This window comes from Mytilus trossulus, chromosome 5 (genome assembly GCF_036588685.1).
Source record: "Mytilus trossulus isolate FHL-02 chromosome 5, PNRI_Mtr1.1.1.hap1, whole genome shotgun sequence".
NCBI classification, from domain to species: Eukaryota; Metazoa; Mollusca; class Bivalvia; order Mytilida; family Mytilidae; genus Mytilus; species Mytilus trossulus.
Window position 1 is genome coordinate 56993896 of NC_086377.1, and position 21654 is coordinate 57015549.

The following is a 21654-nucleotide window of genomic DNA, read 5'->3' on the forward strand; positions in this document are numbered from 1 at the left end:
GGATAGGACCATTATCGGGACTTCAGGATCAGGTGTTTTTAAACTCAGGTTTTCGAGATTAACCCCTTTCAAGATTAGGGAATTCTTTTTTTCGAAACTCAGGATGTCAGGATTCAACATGTTTAAATTTATTAAAATTCAGGATTTCAGGATCAGGACCCCCTACCTCCCTCATACAGTCTATATATTATAGACTAAAAACAACTTGACAGGTGTATCGACAATGTCATTTACATGTTTTCCACATCTTTTGTTAAAATAATTATGAAGTCTTAGACAAATGTTGGAAGGCTGTTATATTTTTTTTGCATTGATGGGGCGACTACATCATGTACATGGGAATAAAAAAGTTTAATAATCTAAAAATAATTACATGACACAGCATGATAAACTGGAAGGGTATACCACTTAAAGCAACAATGTATATACCCCTCATCCCATGCTATTTCAGTCCATAAAATCACATTTACAATCATCAGAAAAATGTCCTCAATTTTAAAGCCTGATTGCACCATTGGTATACACCTTATAGCTATTTGGAAATCTGTCTTGATAGATAAAAGAATCAGTCCCCGTTCAACTATTGACGTCATACAACAATAACTTTTCTTTTGTGGCGTCTGATATTTTGTATCATGAATTCAAATTTTACGGAATGGAAGACACATAACGATAAGGTCTTTTGTACATCCAGTGTTTGCAATAGAGTTTTTTAAATTTAAAAAAAATCGAGAGTTTATGACAACACTTACCTTTATCAACTCTTACCAACCTGTCCCTATTTCTGTTCAGTTGTTTAATATGCATCATTTGAATAGATTATTCATACATGTATATATGTTTAAATAATGGTAAATATTTCATAATTAATCTTGTTTGGTACAAGAAATATGTGTTCATGTATATGGACCATAATTTGCTATTGGGCTCCGTTTCCTATAACTATAGAAAAGTGATAAAATGTGAATTACTGTAAGAAAAGTTGCAACTACATCTAAAGATGCCATTATTTTTATCAACATACAAGTGTATGCTACTCTTCCCTAGAAAAAAAATTAAAATATACGAATTTCAAAGATTCTACAACCGTATTTTTGTGTCGTTTCTCGCGTTACTTATTGCTTCCGAAGAGCATAACGCTGACTGATTTATAGATAATCGTCACCGGCAAATTTGTAACTTTTGCTTTCAAATAACAAAGAACATCGACCAATATAAAGAATAGTGAGAAGAAAATGCCGAGAACTATAAGTATTTATGTAGCAGATGTAAGAACAGTGGTGTGATTTTTGAGTCCGATTTTGTAACGCAATTTTTAGATGATGTAATCTGCTTTGTTGTAATAGAATTCTTAAAAACAATATGCAAATATGAACTCTCGCGAGATGTTCAAACAGGTAAATCCGAGATGATTTACATTCTTGTTTTGATCTTCGTAATAATTAAGTAAGAAAATTACGTTGTCGTTATGCGTTACATTTCACACGAAACAGAAGTCCAGTTATTTATTAAAATTGTTTTTGTCCTTAAGTTCTAACCATTTCCGGTCATACGTGAAACACGTGACTAACATGTGATAACGCCATTACGGCCGGATGTACGAAATACTAGGTCTAAACATTGTTTTTGTTTCCAACGGGATGTTAGCAAACATAATCTGTAGACTTGTTTCGTCTTGTTTAAAAGAGGAAAATACAATTGTCAAAGAGATTGCGTCGGTGGTCTGTTATTTTTCCTATGTGCATAATGTTACATACGATCCTGTGTGAAAATAAATGCCCAATGACTTGACAAAATCGATTTCATATTTGACAGACGTTAGAACACACTTCGTTTCCCGATAATGACGTGAAGAGTCCTTGGAAAAATCAATCGAAATTACGTCTCTTATCATTGTACCAATGCTCGTTGGATTGATTTAACTTCAGCAGTAAATATTACTGGATATTTGAGGTGAATAAATATAATTTAATAACAAATACATGTTAATATACCGTTACACTTAGAATGTACAAAGTTGGAATCCTGTCACAGTTTTTAATTAATATTTTTTATTCATGTTCTGCAAACACTTATCAGAAACGCAATAAACTTGTCAAAGGAGAAGTAAACTTTTACCATGCATGACTTGAAAGGAAGTACTTTATTGATTTTAGCCCACTAAAGTAGGTTAAAATGTGGAAACCATGTAGATGGTGTACAGGTCACAAGTATCACATTGTGCCTATTTTAAAGATTTTAATTCCAAGTTAAAAGTTTTTTTCTTTACTGGATTTAAAGAATGTTACATTGCCAATGATTTGGAATAAATTGTATATAACTGGAATATCAAAGCCAAATATAAATGCATTTTTTTTTGGCTTAAACATCAAGATACAACGATTATGGTATCCTGTATCAATGGAGAAAATATGGAAAATTCTGAATAAATTGTACTAATTGTTTTCAAAACAAGCACATATTTAGGAGTTTTATAATACTGTTACATTTAAGATAGATTTTAAGAAAAAGTATTCTGTTCAGATTATTTTAAGCAGATTTTGCAATAAAATAAAACTAAAAAAATGCTTTCGGTTTCTTATGGTTTCCTGTCAGGTTTAAAAAAAACTTTAATATAATATTGAAAATAGATTTTAAATATTAACATGAAGCAAGTAACACTAGTAATGGTGTTTATTTATGCCTTTTGAATTATATTGTGCAAAATAAAGAAAATAAAGATTGGTTTCCTGTTTGGTTTCATGTCACGTAAACGGTGAATCAAAATGTATTAATTTTTTCTCGAAAAACTCAATTGTTCCATTCATACTATTCTAACACCAACACAACCCACAAAATAAAAGTTAAAATTTTAGAACTTATAAAAAAGGATACAAAAAGAAACCAAAGGCCGAATACCAAATTATGGTCCATATGTCACTCTGATCAATTTGCCAAAAAAAAAAAAAAAATTCTTGACAAACTTGATTGTTTTGTTTGGAGGTAGCTTTTAATTTCAAATCTCTTTACTAGGAAAATACAAATGTAGCTGTTTCCATGTTTGAAAAGTGACACACATTTCACTGAGTCATGAATTTAAGCCATCCTTGATGTTTGATGTGCCAAGTTTTGCTGTTGTTTTTTCCCTAATAAGGATTCTCTGTCAAAAAAAATAAATCCATAGTAGAGAGAGAAAAAAAAAAGAGAGTTGTCTCCCATTGGTAAAGAGACCATTTATTGAATTCAGTGTTAAAAAAAAGTATGAGAAATACTTTAAATAAATGTTCATAAAATATTTCTATCGGTAAAGAGATTTCTAATTTCTATTTAAGGTGACTAAAGAAGAACCAGCAGAATGATTGAGAGTGTACAGATACGCCACAGAGGGGCTGTTGATTTTGACAGTCACTATGACAACCTCTGTGCCATGCAGGACTCCTGTCCCCTTCCAGCTGTTAAAGCACACCTCCAACAGAATGTATTAGATATCAATGGAGATCGAGTCAGGTAATTATTTCGTATAAAAACAAGGCGATGAGGCATTAATATTTTCAGAAACTATCAACGAAAATACATTATCTATCAAACAGACTGTTTTACACATTGTTACATTGTCTTATTGGGGCCTTTTATAGCTGACTTTGCGGTTTGGGCTTTGCTCATTGTTGAAGGCCGTACGGTTACCTAAAGTTGTTAATGTTTGTGTCATTTTGGTTTTTTGTGGATAGTTGTCTCATTGGCAATAATACCACATCTTTTTTATATGAAGAACAAGAATGTACAAAAATGTATACAACTACCAGTCACATTACGGCCTTCAACATTGAGCAAAATTTACATGGTTATGGTTCAGTATGACTAAATTGGAAAACATTCATATAAGACAACCTTAACCAATGACAGAGTTGGGGTAATTGTAATTGTAATTGTTAATCAGCTGTAATTGATTACAATTTTTCAAGTAATCATTGTAATCATTAATCAGCCAAAAATCTGATTACATGTAATTTAATTTAATCAATTACTTTTCAAAATACCCTGTAATCCTGATTACTTTATGATTACATTCTGATTACAATGAAAAAAATTCTTAAACTGTGTTTATGTTCAATAACGGAAACTGTTTGTTATTCTTATTCAATTTATATTGAACATGTTAAAGATAGTTTTTTTTTTATAAAGCATGACAATTGGTTTGTATACTTCAGTAAAACATAAACTGTTACAGTATTTAAAAGTCATCAACAATGATCAATAGCCTAAAAAGAGGCATATAATACAATTTTATGTTTCTGGCCTAAGTGAAAGATATTGTACATACATTCACAATTTAAAGATGTACATATATATTTGATAATAATTTATCAATAATTTGTCATATTCAAGTAATACTTTTCTTTAACCCTTAATTATAACCTTTGTTAATGTTGTGATTTTTGTCAACTTCAAATTGACAGGTAGGAAACCAATTAAGGTTTGTTTTTATTGCAATTACCAACTGAGTAAAGCTGTAGGACAATATATGGTAAAAGATAAATCAGACATGTGATCATTTATCTAATTAGCACAAAATTTATTAAAAATTTAAAAAACAAATATCTTGTTCAAAATAAGCAATTTTTTGTATGTATTTGGACTGGACATGTAAAATGCAATGATTTTTAGCACTTGTATTTTGTTTACTATTTGATTAAACTGGTCACTTTATTTCATCCATATTTTAACTCCCATAAACTGCACCTTGAAACAAATATAAATTAAAGTCTAAAATAGGTCAGAAGTCAAACAGCAAATGCTTTTTATAAAGCTATATTCAATTGAAGTCAAAATAATAATCAGAGATTAATGATGATAAAGTTTGATGGGTCGACATACCAGTGACACAATGTTCATGTATGTATGAAGTGAACTTTTGAGGTTTATTAAATAGATGAAGTTTGAAGTTATCATTTTATAATATAGAAAACACAATACTTTCTAAAAAATGCTATAGTTATATATTAAACGTTTATTCATTCACATCATGCAAAATGTTTTTTTTTAATTCATTGTAATCAGATGTAATGTAATCATGATTACTTTGCCAATGTAATCATTAATTTAATCAGACACTTTCAGAAATGATGTAATCATTAATTTAATTTAATCGTACAAATGACAAAGTAATTGTAATTTAATCAATTACATTGAAAGTAATCGGACCCATCTCTGACCAATGATCTTTTATATGTACATTGAAATTTGGACCAGTTTGTACACAATCATGACAATACATTGTATATAATAAAATCAGTGCAAATGATACAAGTGGTACACTAATTTAACATTATTTAAACAAAACAAAATGGAATCTTAGAATCTATTACGGGAAAATTGTTGCTTAGCTTTACGCTACTTTATAAACTGAGATATAAAACAATAAATCTTTTCATTAGGGTGTGCAGAGTTAGCTCCCATTAAAAATTTGTTAGCATACACAGTTAACAGGTAATCAGGAAATCTCTATTAGTTCATAAGAAATTCATATATAAAAATAAGAATATTTTATATGGTAGCTAATGAGACAACTCTCCACCAGATATCAAATTACTTAAAAGTTAAAAACTATAGCCGCCAAAAGTTCATATGGCTATCACTAAACTTAGTTAGACCATACTGGTTTCACGGTTTTATTTTGGACTAGCTCACTCAGTGAAAGATTTTCTTTTCGGAAACACATTCAATTTCAAAATCCTGAAGAACTGGTTGTATATTGGTATCACGTTGGCGTCGTCGTCGTCATCCGAATACTTTTGGTTTTTGCACTATAACTTTAGTTTAAGTGAATAGAAGTCTATGAAATTTAAATACAAGGTTTATGACCATAAAAGGAAGGTTAGGATTGATTTGGTAAGTTTTGGTTCTAACTGTTTAGGATTTAGGGGCCAAAAAAGGGCCCAAATAAGCATTTTCTTGGTTTTCGCACTATAACTTTAGTTTAAGTAAATAGAAATCAATGAATTTTAAACACAAGGTTTATGAACCCAAAAGGAAGGTTGGGATTGATTTTGGGAGTTTTGGTCTCAACAGTTTGGGAATAAGGGGCCCAAAGGGTCCAAAACTTAACTTTGTTTGATTTCATCAAAAATTGAATGATTGGGGTTCTTTGATATGCCTAATCTAACTGTGTATGTAGATTCTTAATTTTTGGTCCCGTTTCCAAATTGGTATACATTAAGGTCCAAAGGGTCTAAAATTAAACTTAGTTTGATAATAACAAAAATTGAATCCTTGGGGTTCTTTGATATGCTGAATCTAAAAATGTACTTAGATTTTTTATTATTGAACCATTTTTCGAGTTGGTCCAAAATAAAGCTTTGTTTGAATTCATCAAAAATTGAATAATTGGTCCGAGACCACAATTGTCGTCCCTTGATTTTCGTTGTTCACGAATATAGTCCCTAGTGTTAACAGTGGGTTACTTGCCATTAATTTTTATACCCCTTCCAAATTTATTTCTCCATGTTTAATGCCTCAAATTGTAAGTAGGGGGGTGAAATTACACTGTAAAAAAATTTGGGTCCAGAATTTTAAAGGAAAATAGTGATTTGGTCCAGGTGAAAAAGGTTGAAAAATAGCACTTTGGACGCTGTCAAAAGATTTCAAGACGCCCTAAAGAAAAAGTTGTCCATATTTTGAGTTAGAGACAATGAAGTTTTCTATAATTTTGATATAATTTGTCCCAAAAGTAGTACAACACACTGTAAAAGTTTCATTGAGAAAGCGTAGGTGTTTTTTTTAAAATTTTCATTTATGTTCTAAAAGAAATGCACTTCGAATTAATTGTGTTCTCGGACCTAAGAGGTGAAGTCTGTAATTATAGAATCTGTACTTTGGCAACTTCCCTAAATGATTTGGTGGTGTCAATTTGTCAAATAGCATGAAACTAAAGGATTTGAACTTTTATTCTATAGAATTTCTGCAAAAATGATCAATTTTGGCATTTTATGGTCAAAATAGGCATTTTAAGGCTTTTTCAATATTGATGCATACATGGCATCTTGACTTTCTATCTGACAGGTTTTCATGTGTCAATACTTGTGTTTCTATGCCTTTATTTAGTTCTTTTACTTGTTTATGAACTCGGAATCTACAGAAAAGAAGATTATCTCAGACAATATGTGCAAAAAGTGTTGTTTAAATTACCCTTGTCTAACGCCCTGTTTGGATGAAGTCAAAAGTGGGGTTCTTGGTACATAAAATTTAAAGTCCACAATAAAGACCTCACTAAATTTGTACCAAAAGCACTTTACAATGTCTATTGTACCTGTTCCATTTCACATAATATCTTTCTTTTCTTCTGTAGGATAGCAAGTGGTTTAAATATAAGCCTGTTGAGACTAAAATTGCATTCAAGTCTTTCACTAAAAAGCCAAAAATCTTTGTATCAGACCATACTGTCTGCAAGAAAAGTTAATTGCAAGAGCCTTTTTGTGCTCAGATTTGTTGTATCATGTCACATGAATATAGAAATGATAAAAAAAGACACAATTTTTTATTTCTTATAGCCTCAATATGCATTTTTTAATGTAAATATGTGGCACGGCCTAAATTGACCCTTATTTTTTCCAGACTTACTTGGCTTAAGACTCTTTTAAACTAATATGATATGTTATTTGTAACTTTTCTTTCCATTTAAAGTACATTCAATACATATGTAAGGATTATTTATAACCAAAAAGCTTCACAAATTTAAAATTGCTGTAAAATATTACATCTTCATGTAAGGTCCCCTTTCATTGAAAAACCTCCATTTTTAGGCCCAGGCTGATATAAATTTGACTTTTGAATAATTATGCTAAGTTTGATAAATCAAATGAGTAATCTCTTGCTTTTATTACATAATAAATGATATATTGAGGCATTTAAAAGGAATTTTTTTGCAATATTTTAATTTTTAAAGCCCAACATGTTGATAGTTGAATTTTTTCAATTTTAACGTAAAAACACGCAAAGATGAGTATAGAATTTAACATATTGTCTATAATATATATCCTATTGTTATGAAACTCTGCAAGCAGTGTTATAATTTATTAAGCTTTGGTCATACCAAGTTTTTTAAGATTTGTCAACTCTTTCTATCCTATTAAGTCCAAGAACACAATTGTCGTCCCTTGATTTTTGTTGTTCACGAATATAGTCCCTAGTGTTAACAGTGGGTTACTTGCCATTAATTTTTATACCCCTTCCAAATTTATTTCTCCATGTTTAAAAAAGGGTTGAAAATAGCACTTCGGACGCTGTCAAAAGATTTCAAGACGCCCTAAAGATAAAATTGTCCATACTTTGAGTTAGAGACGATGAAGTTTTCTATAATTTTGATATAATTTGTCCCAAAAGTCGTACAACACACTGTAAAAGTTTCATTGAGAAAGTGCAGGTGGGATTTTTTTAATTTTCATTTATGTTCTAAAAGAAATGCACTTCGAATTAATTGTGTTCTCGGACCAATTATGGTTCTTTGATATGCCAAATCTAACTCTGTATGTAGATTCTTAATTTTTGGTCTCGTTTTCAAATTGGTCTACATTAAGGTCCAAAGGGTTCAACAATGTATTTTCATTTTTACTACCAACTGATAAATTAAAACAATCTTTACCATTCACTGATAACAAGCACTTTTTTTTTACATTTTAATATTTTATGATGTATGCAAATGAGCAGTTATTGTTGCAAATTCCATTAGAAATTTGAATTGAAATCAGTTTAGGAATAAGGAAAAAGGGGATGTGAACAAAAATTGGGGGGGGTCAATTTTTGTCGAGCCTTCGACTTTAGTCAAAAAAGCGAGACTAAGCGATCCTACTTTTTGTTTGGGGGCGGCGTCCACAAATATTCACTCTGTGGTTAAAGTTTTTGAAAATTTAATAACTTTCTTAAACAATACTGGATTTTAACCAAACTTGGACAGAAGCTTGTTTATGATCATAAGATAGTATCCAGAAGAAAATTTTGTAAAAATAAAATTCTGTTTTTTTCTGTATTTATTTATTTCCTCATTTTTGTTGAGCCTGGGAGTTGCAGCAAAAGTAAGCGAGACACTGGGTTCCGCGGAACCCTTACAAATTTTTCTCATTTCAGATTTCATAAATAAAAAGAAAATTTCTTCAAATATTTTTGAAGAGGATTAATATTCAAAAGCATAAAGTGAATTGCTTAAATTGCTCAAAGGCAAAACATTTTTTTTAAGTTCATTAGACCACATTCATTCTGTGTCAGAAACCTATGCTGTGTCAACTATTTAATCACAATTCAAATTTAGAGCTGAATCCAGCTTGAATAATGTGTCCATACTTGCCCCAACCGTTCAGGGTTCAACCTCTGCGGTCTTATAAAGCTGCGCCCTGCAGAGCATCTGGTTATTAGCATGTGAAATGCTAAAATTAACTTTTACTTTTGATATATTTCAGAGTAACAGACTGGCAGCCGATACTAAACACACTTAAAATCAACAAAAGTTTGGAGTTTGTTGGAATACGTAGTTACTACACACCACCAAATGATGAAAATGGTAATCAGGAAAAATCTAAATACCATCTTTTTTCTTAAAATTATAGCATCACATCCATAACACAATCTATAAGAAAACCACTTCAGATAGCATTACATTTAAAACTATAGCCTCACATTACGATGATGCTTAGAGAGAACACTGATGAATTATTGACCTGATTTGTGATAAACACATGATTCAATAGAGAGCTTACAAAGAGTCTCATGAAAACAACGAAAATTGGAATCTCACCAATAATAATGAATCTCACCAATAATAATGAATCTCACCAATAATAATGAATCTCACCAATAACGATGAATCTCACCAATAACGATGAATCTCACCAATAATAATGAATCCACAGTATGTAAATCTCAGGCATCAATGTCATATCTGCTTTGAAATTTAGTTACTTTTATTATTAACCAACATTATATTTCTTCAATTTATTTTACAGAGAAGAAAGCCATTATTGAGAAGAGAAAGATGCCATCAATCAGATCAAAAGAAATAACTTATAGACTGTGTAAAGCTTTAAAGGAATGTTTGAGTGTGACGCCTGCTCTGTCATGCCTAGAGTTACAAGGTTTACCATTGAGAGAGCGTGACCTGACCACATTGATCAAAGTGAGTCCCTGTTCTTTCTAGCTAAGACTGGAAGTAAAAATATCAATATACTGTATTCGGCCGTGTATTGTCCGCATTTATGTATAGTCTGCACCCCTTCTTCATCCCCAAATATCGAGGAAAAAGTCTAGTTTGCTTGTATAGTCCGCCGCAACTTTTGACAAGATCGGGTCCGCAAACTGACGGAAAATGCCGAATTTGCGGTATTTTTTTTAAAAATTTTTTTTGTGATCGGCAATATAGTAAGTATTGTTGTTAAAGAGATGGATAGTCAGTTAAAACTTATGATAAGTTTCTGAATGGGATCTTTAAAGATATATTTTTAATCTTTGTTAAAGATTGCAACACACTAATCATTGTGGTTAAAAGATCGATGATGAATATAAAATTATGATCAGTTTGTAAAAGAGGACTTAAAAGATATGTATTTAATCTATTTAAAAAGTCTTCAAAAGATTCTATTTAATTGCTTAATTAAATCGTCTTACAGACTATCATTCTTTACTAATTAATTTAAAGTCCCAAACAATGAAAGTAAGAACTGTATTCATGTAATAAATGTTAATTAATTCAATCATGGACATTTAACTATCGGCTGATCACTTTTGATATCATTGTAAGTGGTAGCTTGCCCAAGCCAATAAACTGTTTAAAATTCTAAAAATAAATATTTGGTATGCTATCAAACAAAAGAAATTAAAGATCAAACAGTTAAGATCGAAAATGAATTCAACTCAGACTGTAAAAACCAAGCTTATCCCTTTTGGTATATTAAATTGTTATAACTCTTATATCTTATCTTATCATTTCTTTTATTGATTTGAAGAACTGCCTCAGGTTATTGAATTACATTCATCACTTGTCAAAAGTTGACATGGTTAATTAATAGCTTTCAACACACACCCGTAAACTCATTCATGTAAGACGATACACCTGCACAATATGAACTTTCACCTGGAAATATAGTTTCGTATACAAAATTCCACTTCTTTCGGGTTTACACTTTCAGTATTAATGGTTACGATTTACAATTAAAAAATGTCAGGTCTTGATTCATTTACGTCGATAAGTTAAGAGTTGAACACAAAAAGTCGGAATACGAAAATATTTGATACTTTAATCACACACTTTCAAAATGGCGCTTCGTTGTTTACCTGTTACACACGCGAATAATATTAAACACAATCGATCTTGGGAAGATTTCACTAGGTTTCAACTTGACTATTACGGTTTTACCATTGAAGGGTTCATCTTTCATTGATATTCAGGATTCAGGTACACTGTTGAGATGTAATGACACAAATTTTACCAAATCCGAAACAAAGCGGACATTCGATCAAAGGCTGAATTTTATGCAAATTACTAAGTCAACATGGTTAAATTGTTTATTTTATTTAAAAAAATACAAAGAGTAGTCAAGAATACAGTTGGATTGTTTATTTTATTTCTAAATAATACAAAGAGTTGTCAAGAATACATTATAACATTGACAACACATGATGTTTCTGTTTCTTGGCCAAACCTCGTTCAACATCGTATCCGAAACTCTGGAAAAAAAAGGTCATGAAATCCTATAGAACTGCATAGTCCGCACGCACCTCTTCCATCAATTTCATTCCCAGGGTAAAAAAACACGGACTATACACCCCTTTATACGGTACCCTGACCACTAAAATTTTATCATTTAGTAGAAAATTTGGTTAAGAATGACCATCTGACTGATTGACTATGGGTAATAACAGATAAATCAGTATTGTGTTTATGGTAGTTTTAAGCATATAAATTTATCACCTAGAATTAAAATAATCTGTTTCACTTTATTATACGCTAATAACACCTGTATGAAAATGGCAGCCATGACAAATAACTCAAATTCATATTATGTCATATAAAAACCTATCTGAAGAATTTAAGGTAATCAGAATTATTTTTTTTCCATTTAATACCTACCATAAAACATTTTATTGCCTCACCAAAAAATTATAAATGAAATAGCACAGATTCAAATTTTTTTTAGAAGTGACATATGGACATAGTCATACAAAAAGTAAAATCACACAAATGATGAACTTAGAGGAAAATCAATTTGGAAAGTCCATAATCACATGGCAAAATCAAATAACAAAACCCATCAAAAACGAATGGACAAGAACTGTCATATTCCTGACTTGGTACAGGCATTTTCAAATGTAGAAAATGGTTAAACCTGGTTTTATAGCGCTAACCCTCTCACTTAATTGACAGTTTCATCAAATTCCGTTATATTTACATTGATGCGTTAACTAAACAGACACAATAAATAAAATAGTGAAAATATGGGTAAATCAGTCATCATCGTATAACAATTTTAAAATGAACCTTAAAAAAAATAGAGTTGTCTTTCCTTCTACTAAATAAATTGATAAAGCTGAGTTGACTAGTATGAAATAACAAACTGAAAATTTTCATGATTTGTTTATTTTTGTTAATATCACAACTTTAATAGATAAAATTGCTTAAATACTCCTTTGCATAGATTTGAACTTTATGGAATAGACTGAAAAATAAGAAAAGTGAAGGGGAAATTAAGTGATTTTGACTGCCTCATTTACATTTTAGACAAAGATTGATGACTTTCAGAATTATATACAGCGGATTCTATTGAGTATGTATCGAAACGTAATATCTTCGTTTAGCTTGCTTGTTAGCTGAACCGGGAAGTCATTATTAGGTCAGGTATGCTACCCTCCTTTCGAAGAAGCATAGTCCAACAGACAGATAGATTGGTTACTGTTGGACTAGTCTATTCTTTAAGTAGGGTAGTTTATTGAGCCTAACAGTGACTTCACGGTTCAGCTAATGAGCAAGCTAACCAAAGATATTACATTTTGCTACATATTCAATGGAATCTGCTTGTAAGTTATCTATTAAAGAGTTATTTGTTGTCCATGTCTAAGCAATATTAAAAAAAAAACCGAGACTGAACATTAATTCATCTGAGATGAACTGGCTGATAAAAACCTTATATTTTCCTCCTTTTTTTAGTGTATTCAAAATTGAATTTCATGTGGCTTAAATTGACTGGGTTTACAAATACTTGAATTCAAAATATTGGTATATAGATTATTATTTTTTAGTGGAGAAATAATATAGATTATAAAACTATTGCAACAGCGCCAATGGATCTTTCATTAGTTGAAACCATATAAATTGTATATATATGTATCAGCTGAAAAATTATTTTTAACTTTATTTGGACATATTTACTTTTATTTTCAGGGATTGGCAAAGAACTCAACATTGAGTCATGTATCATTTGAGTTCTGTCGTATTGGAGATAATGGATTAGATAGTGAGTAGATATAAGTTTCACAAGAAAAATATTTGCACATTTTAATAAAAAACAAACATGAAAGTAGTGTCTTCTTGTCATACAATTGTATTGCTTGAATTAGTCGCTTCAGGTTAAAGTTCTTGGTCAAGGTAGTTTTTGTTGAACCTTTGACTTTTGTCGCAGAAAACTCAAAATAGGGATAGTGACCCGATGGCAGCAGTGTTAGTTAACTTTTTTAAAAGCTTAATAGTAATATTTTAGAAGGTAGCTATATATAGAATACCTGGATCCTTCATACTTTTTATATAGATGCATTTTATGTTATGAATAGCTGTTTCTAAATATGCGACAAGCCACCTGAGACTTTGCCATAGTTTAACTATATATTGACATCATCATACAACATTGTTGCATTAGATATTTTTCTCTAAAAATTTAACAAGACACTTCTGCAAATAGCAATCATCAATAAGGCGTTACCTGTATTGTCACATCTTAATATTTATACCTTGGTGATTTTAACTTGATTTGATCATAATATTTCTGCATTCAGTTGTGATGTGATCATGTTACATACAAATTGTAATTCTGTCACTGCACTAAGTGTTATCAATATTTTTCCTCTTGAGACAAACAACAAACAACAACTCACTATCAGTAAAGCTTAGTTCATAATTGAAAGGGGTTGAACCTGTTTTATGTGTGCAATCCTCAAATGCTCATCTCTGTTTTTCATAAAGACCTTGGATAGAAGGCTTTTGTCAAAGTTTTCTTAATTTTCATAAAATGGATAAATTTTATATTTAGTCGGCAGCTAGATTGATGAAATTGAAGAGTGTTAGCAATTTTAGATCTGCAGTGCTACTATTTTCTTGTTTGCTGATAGTATTTTCAATCAATTATACACAGCAAGTCAGCAATACAGATCATGATCAATAAATGATCTTGGAAATTTATAAAATTCAATACAAAAAAAGAGGCTTAGGGCTGTTCTTTTAAAACATATAGGGGACCCAGGGAAGGCAATTTAAAAATACCATGACCTCCCATAGAAGCAATGTTAGAGTCCTGCATACATTTTATGCCTATTAAACGCAATATTTCACACTTATCCAAAGTGGCAAATTTAAGTTAACTTCCCTGGGTCCCATGAATGTTTTAATGAAACTGCCCTTAGGTAGTTTTGAATCTGTTTCCATGATTACTGTTTTCTTATTTCAGTTCTGTGTAAAGGAATAAAGAACTCAACCACAGTAAACTCCATCAACTTCACTGGCTGTAGTCTGACAGCAAAGGGAGCTGATTCATTAGCAAAAGTTATTAAGGTAAGTTGGCAGGCTGGTGAATATTGATGAGCTGGAGTGCTGACTGTTTGTAGAAAATGCAGGTAAACTTTTTTATCACTATTTTGTGCATTTTTCCTTTGATCCTTTTTTGTGATAATTTTCTTTCATACTTCTCGCTTGAGATGGAAAAATTATTGCTAGAAACTAAGGAGGCCACGTGGCGTTGCTAACGAAATTGACATGAAATTGACAATGTCGTCATAGGTAAAATAGCGATAAACAGATTATCATTGGTCATCTCAACTCGATTGCTTTTCTCGCTTTCGCTGTACCAGCTCAAGCAAGAAAATCAATCTCGTTGAGATGATCAACGATAATCTATAAGTAATTCTGAATGTTGTAGTTTGATGAAAGCCTTAGTACTTTTAAACCAAAAAAACATTTAGCTTTCCTTTTGTCAATTCAAGTGTGATGGATTTTTTTTTATGTATTGATACAAGATATCTCATCTTTATCTTTACCTTTTGTAGTTTGAATAGTATTCATGATATGAAAGAGAAAACGAGAAATTCAAGAAAGAGTAATATGACTTTCTTAGGCCTAAAAAAAAAGATATGTGTTTCCGGTAACATCATTTTGAAAAATAGGGTCGGTAGGTCGGAATTCTTTTTTTTTTCTTTTTTTTTTTTTGACATCGTAAATGAAATCTTGAAAATTATCATGTTTTTTCCATGTCCGGATCCGTAATTAGTTTCAAAAACCAGAAGTGTGCCATTTGCAATGTTTTTGAAGCACCTACTGTGCAAATTTCTTGAATTTTAACCTATTTGGAATACCTTTTGACATTAATAAATTGTTTTACTGGCTTTCTATGCAAGAGGAAGCAAGAGAGAAAAAATATTATGTCATCTATCAGAAGCCTGTGTCAAAAACAGGGTTGGTTGATAATTTTTTTTTTTTTTTGGAAGATCCAATAAAAAAGTTAGGGTCGAGGCTAAAAAACAGGGTCGGTTGGGTTACCAGAAACACAAATCATTTTTTCTCTGCCTTATACAAGTAAGCAAAAAAAACTAGAGAAATAAGGGGGACAACTTTACTTAAAAAATTAACTACCCGAGTCAGAAAACGAAATTTACTTGAACAATATATCCTCAGGCCTTTTGTTTTACTGAAGTTATTCTTGGTTTCAGGTGGTGAGGGTTTGAATTTCATTAAGAAGAAAAAACACATTTTATGAAACATTTATTCATTATTGTAGATAAGCAATACATTTGGCTGCAATTCTGAAGTCAATTAGAGTAGTCTCCCCTCTTGTGTAAAAGTGGTTTACTGATTTGAAACAATTCATCACTTTCCTCAGAACTTTGTTTTTCTAAAACCCAATTTTTCTGAGACTTTTTATTTCCAGTTTCATTTGAAAAATTTATTGAGCATTGAGGACTTATTGAAAAGTTCTGATCAGAACTGTTTGTTGATTCTGTGAAAGGGTTTTTAGATAATATTGATGCTGTTTGCAGATCTTCATTTTCTAAAGAGTTTGAATCATAATCCCAAGGAATAGCACTGTTGAAGCGTTCAGTTGAATGTGAATTTAAATTATGCTCATGTTCAGTTGTATAAGTGCTTGAATTATCATTGCACAATGAATAATCAGTCAAGCAATCTGATGATTGAGATTGCAAACATGGTTCAACATCAACTTTTATTGTGAGTGATTGAAAATTAAGACTTGGTGATGAACTTGAATACAAGCTGTTTGATAGGGAAAAGTTGTTTGAATGTTCACGACTCATATCCAAACCACAATAATCAATTCCTGAAAATGTATTAGATTTGGGTATAAACTTGTATCTGATTTTATTTGAAGATGAATTAACGTCTGCTATTGAAGGATAAGTCTGTGATCTGATTGGTTCACTGGTTTCCATGGAATCAGAAGATTCATTTTCAGTATTTATGTCATCCATTTCATACTCATAATCTTTATCTCCTTGCTCAGATTTTTGATAACTGAACACAGAATTTTTCTTCTTGCAAAAAACTAAAACAGCAGCAGAAATGCTAAGTGAAATGAAAATAAGAATGCTCATTATTATAATCACTGCAGTTTTATGCAAATGAGTGTCATCTTCTAATGAATCCACGTCAGAAATTTGTCGGAAACTCGGCTGCATTGTTATGCTGTCACTTGAAGTATTTAATAGTGTGATTTTGTTTATGCTCGGAGTTGAATTTTGTAACCATGGTGACAGTTGAGGGTTTCCATTTTGCTGTAGTGATTCGTTGTTGCGAATTAAAGATGGAGGTCCATTATGATTTGGCATTATACTGTAACATCACTGCATATCTTTAGATTTATGATCTGCACAAATTAAGTCCTTTTATTATGTTTTGCACGTCCAATGAAATAGATGTCACTTGGATATCTTGATGATTTTTTTTCTCTGTATCTGAAATAGAATAAAATGTATATTATTCAAGATTAATATAAGAATATAAACCTTTTTCTAATTATGGTTCTGCTTTCAATATTCCACAACAGTCTGTGCGTAGTAGCTGAAATACAGGTTTACTAAACATGCTAAAACAAATTTGAAAAATTAAGATTAGGAATAGCTGTAAGAACAGTTGCCTTAACTTGCCTGATTGCCATGCCTTTTTTTTCCTATCTAATATTTTAAAACTAAAATCTTTCCTCCTTCCAATTGAAAAGTGTAAACATAATCAGACATATTTAATTAAATCCCTGTCCATTTTGTACTTCAAGTTTTGTTTGACTTTAAAGACAAAACAGATCAGACGTATAGTTATTTGTATCGAAGGATTGTTAAAATTTTGTTTTCACTGTATAAAGGCAAATAACATTGGCCATAGTTGTTTACATATTTTTCCTTTGGGTATTTCAAGTTTTGTTTTCCAGTAAAAAGGCGAATAACACCAGACATTATAACAATACTGGTAATTGTTTCTATCTTTGTCCTTTGGGATGTTGGTGGGTAGTTATCTTATTGGTGATCATACACATTTCATAGTATTTAAATACACTAGCCATCAATAAAGGATTAAGCCTCTGTGCTGCCTTTTGATTAAGATAAGAACAACAATGTCTTAATTATAGATGTCAGATATCATAAAACTTTGAATAATTATCTAAAGCTTCCAAGTTACAAACTAACCATAAATTTAGCCTCTGTGCTACATGTACCTTTTGATTAAGATAAGGACCATATACTGTCTTAATTATAGATGCTATCGAATTTGAAACAGATATAATAAAACTTGGAATAATTATCTAAAGTTACAAACTTGGGTGCTTAAGGAAAAAAAAAATTGATATTTGAGATTTGATATATTATAGCCTTTAATTTACATGACTTAGCCTATTTGCTAACTTTTGACCTAGATAAGTTATATGCTGTCTTAATTATAGATGCTAAGGGATGAGAAATTAGAGACACATTTCATTAAAGTTGGAATCATTTTCTAAAGCTCCATAGATAGTGTAATCAGTGTTTCCTAACCAATACTTCTATCACAAAGAAATTGTGTAGTATAAATGAGAGGTCTTATATAACAGAAGGTTAAACCAAACAAATTATGCCTCCTTCCACAAGAAAAATGAAAGATGACAAAGTTGAATAATTTTTCACTACAGATTTAATATTTCCACATTTGTTGTATACAGTGGTTACAGTTATTTTTTGTGGGTACTGATTTTTGTGGATTGATGACAATTTTCATTTTCATGAATATTTGATTTAGTGGTTTTACCAAAGCCTGCATACATTTCTATATACAATTGTAATTACTTGGACATTGAAATTTGTGATTCCCTGGTAACACGAAATCCTGGAAAATTGGTATCCAACAAATAGCAATGAAACCACAGTATACAATTTTAGTGCACACAATTAGAATAAAAACATTTTTTATCATGTTACTGGAAAGGTTTTATGACCTTTAAAGATCAGTGCTGCCTACTGAATTTCACAAAGATTTTGTGAGAAAACTAATAAAAGAGAAGAAAGATCAATCTCTTTCTTGACTAAATGAAAATATTCACCCCAAGATACACAAATAATCTGTTTTCTTTGTGATAAATTTGAGTTTTTTGATCTATTAGATATGGTTTCAGTTTTCCCAATATGATGGCATATTGATGCATTTGATAGCTTTATAACAAGAAAAAATATGCCTAAAGTTCTTTCCTTATTGAATTGAAAATATCATACATGTTACATGTTTTATTCTCATATGATTTTGTCTAATGCTTAGTCTGTTTCTGAAACTTTCTGTGTGTATTACATTTTAATGTTGTGTTGTTGTTCTCCTCTTATATTAAATGCGTTTCCCTCAGTTTTAGTTTGTTACCCTGATTTTGGTTTTTTGTCCATGGATTTATGAGTTTTGAACAGCGGTATACTACTGATGCCTTTATTTTTACAATAAGTCAATTTATTTAAAAATAACTGGAAGATTAATCTGTTTAGAATTAAAAGGAGTATGTATGTCCGGTAAGGGCCGGTTTTGGCCTCAAATTTCAAGTTTATCTGACGAATGACAAAAACTGTCACTTTTGAGATAATTTTTGTCAAAAATGAAAGTGCCATCCGTGTTCATCATCGATCTTTATATATGTTATGTATTATCATTAAACACAACTTACATTTCAATATCAAGAATGAACACGAATGCGGCCACTTTCTTTAAAGACGGAAACCGTCTAAAATTTAACTAAAATGCTGAAATTGTGAAGATTTCAATAATTAAGCATGACTTAATGATGCAAGTACCTGATATATGTGCATTGTAATGCCAAAAACAGCCCATATTTATGTAGCAGAGGCATTATACTTTCCAAAAAATAACTAAAAGTTTACATTTAAACAATTTTGTAAAACTGCTATATTTTGGGGCCAAAAAGTGGTCTTACTAAACCTACTCCTTTGTTTAGGTGAAAAGCTGTAAAATTTAATTGCATATTGTTTAAGGTACAAAAAATCCTGAATTTATTAGTTTTTATGGACCTCCCTAACTCATTTTGAATTTACCACAGATTGTTTTGTTAATATTTTTTTATTTTCGTAACAATTTTTTCTTGCATTTATCTCAGCAACTTCATGTCATAGCTTCTTGATTTATGACACCAAGAGTCTTTTAATTAAGCCATATAGTGTAATAAGTTTTCAATTTCTTTTACGATCTACTTCCTTTTTGCTAAAAAAATTGACCATAAAAATGTCATGTGCATTATTGAAATTTTTATCCTATATTTAGTATCAGCAACTTCAAGTTTAAGCTTCCTGTAAGTTTTAATTCAAAGATTGCTCATTAGCAGAAATTTCTCATTGAAAAAGGAATAGTGGGATTCATTTATTTTTGTAGATGGAAGAGAAACAATTTTTCATGGGTATTTAATTTCCTGGTTTCTGCCAAATCTGTATACAAACCTAAAATGATTTTTTTTTAATTCCTGGTTTAATTTTTACCCACAAAATTCATGAAAATTAATTTCTCAAGAATAAGAATGAACTACAAAAATGTAAGTGAATCCACAGTGTCACCAATAACAGGTCAGAGTAAAATTATGATTTTTCATTGTTTTGTCCTAGAAGTCAGTGATGGACACTTAAAGTTGGGCATACAATGGCACATTCTCAAACTTGAATGATATCATATTTTTCTTAAAACATGCATTTCTCCACCTTTAGCAAATTTAGTTTTATTATACGACAATCATATAAAAAAGAAGATGTGGTATGATTGCCAATGAGACAACTATCCACAAAAGACCAAAATGACACAAACATTAACAACTATAGGTAACCGTACGGCCTTTAACAATGAGCAAAGCCCATATCACAAAGTCAGCTATAAAAGGCCCTGATAAGACAATGTAAAGCAATTCAAACGAGAAAACAAACGGCCTTATTGATGTAAAAAAATAAAGAAAAAACAAATATGTAACACTTAAACAAACGACAACCACTGAATTACAGGCTCCTGACTTGGGATAGGCACATACATAAATAATGTGGCGGGGTTAAACATGTGATCATGACTATAATAGAAACACAATAAAAATATGTTCTCTTTATATATTAGACATTATGTTAGAATAACATATCAAATAAAAAATCTTACCGTTTCTTTCTTCACATTGTTAAGAACAAAAATTGTCTCATTGTTTTGATACATTCCTTCACAATTTAAAAAAAAAAACACCTTAAACTGTCAATATGTATATCACAAATTTTTTTATAATACAAATTACCAAATTGTCAAATAAAAATTTATTTGGCTGCTAATGACTTTCACCAGTGCATGATGTAACAATATTAATGGTATATAATTTTTCCACAGAGTTGACATAAGAGTAACGATCGTATAAAATTATGTCCATGGAGTTTATATAAGAATAACAATCGTATTAAATTATGTCCACTGAGAATGGTGACATTAAAGATCAATCATTATAGGATAATATAAACATTAATGTTTAATAGCAATATCATATTTCATATCTAATCTATTTCATTGATTTTAGGTCCTCAGTTTTTGTTTCTAATAGTCTTCACATATTCATTCATTCCTTTAGGTTAAATATATTGATTTTAGCCCCTTAAGTAATTTTTTTCTTGATATATTTACATATTTTCTTTGCTGTTTCATTATTTTTCAGGCCTCAAGAGTGTTTTTTTTTTTTACAGTATTTCACATGTGATTTTCTTTTTATATACACATTTGGATTTTGGTCTTTTGGCAAACTATTTACTTTGACCCTTTGACAAAAATATAAAAAAATAAAAAAACTTGAACCAAACAGTCAGGTAATTTTTATAGAGTTATCTCCCTCGACGTATTAAATTATGTCCACGGAGAATGGTGACATTAAAGATCAATCATTATAGGGT

The 21654-nt window shown here is 30.6% G+C and overlaps 2 protein-coding genes across 2 annotated transcripts in view; one reads left to right on the forward strand and one right to left on the reverse strand.

Moving 5' to 3' along the window:
- LOC134718953 (centrosomal protein of 78 kDa-like) overlaps positions 1-21654 on the forward strand; it is a 68934-nt gene that overhangs the window by 717 nt on the left and 46563 nt on the right. Inside the window, exons 2-6 of the mRNA XM_063581824.1 lie at positions 3312-3486; positions 9429-9529; positions 9972-10141; positions 13400-13472; positions 14676-14779. Of these exons, the coding sequence (XP_063437894.1) occupies positions 3335-3486; positions 9429-9529; positions 9972-10141; positions 13400-13472; positions 14676-14779 (600 nt within the window). The 5' untranslated portion in view covers positions 3312-3334. The remainder of the gene's footprint in view (positions 1-3311; positions 3487-9428; positions 9530-9971; positions 10142-13399; positions 13473-14675; positions 14780-21654) is intronic.
- Positions 16022-17181, reverse strand: LOC134719741 (uncharacterized). The gene has a single exon (XM_063582702.1). It carries the CDS (start codon positions 17062-17064, stop codon positions 16030-16032), a length of 1035 nt encoding a protein of 344 aa, XP_063438772.1. The 5' UTR covers positions 17065-17181; the 3' UTR covers positions 16022-16029.

What these genes read in the sequence shown, in the direction of transcription:
- LOC134719741 (XM_063582702.1), bottom strand. Translation starts at nt 17,064, where the DNA reads ATGCCAAATCATAATGGACCTCCATCTTTAATTCGCAACAACGAATCA.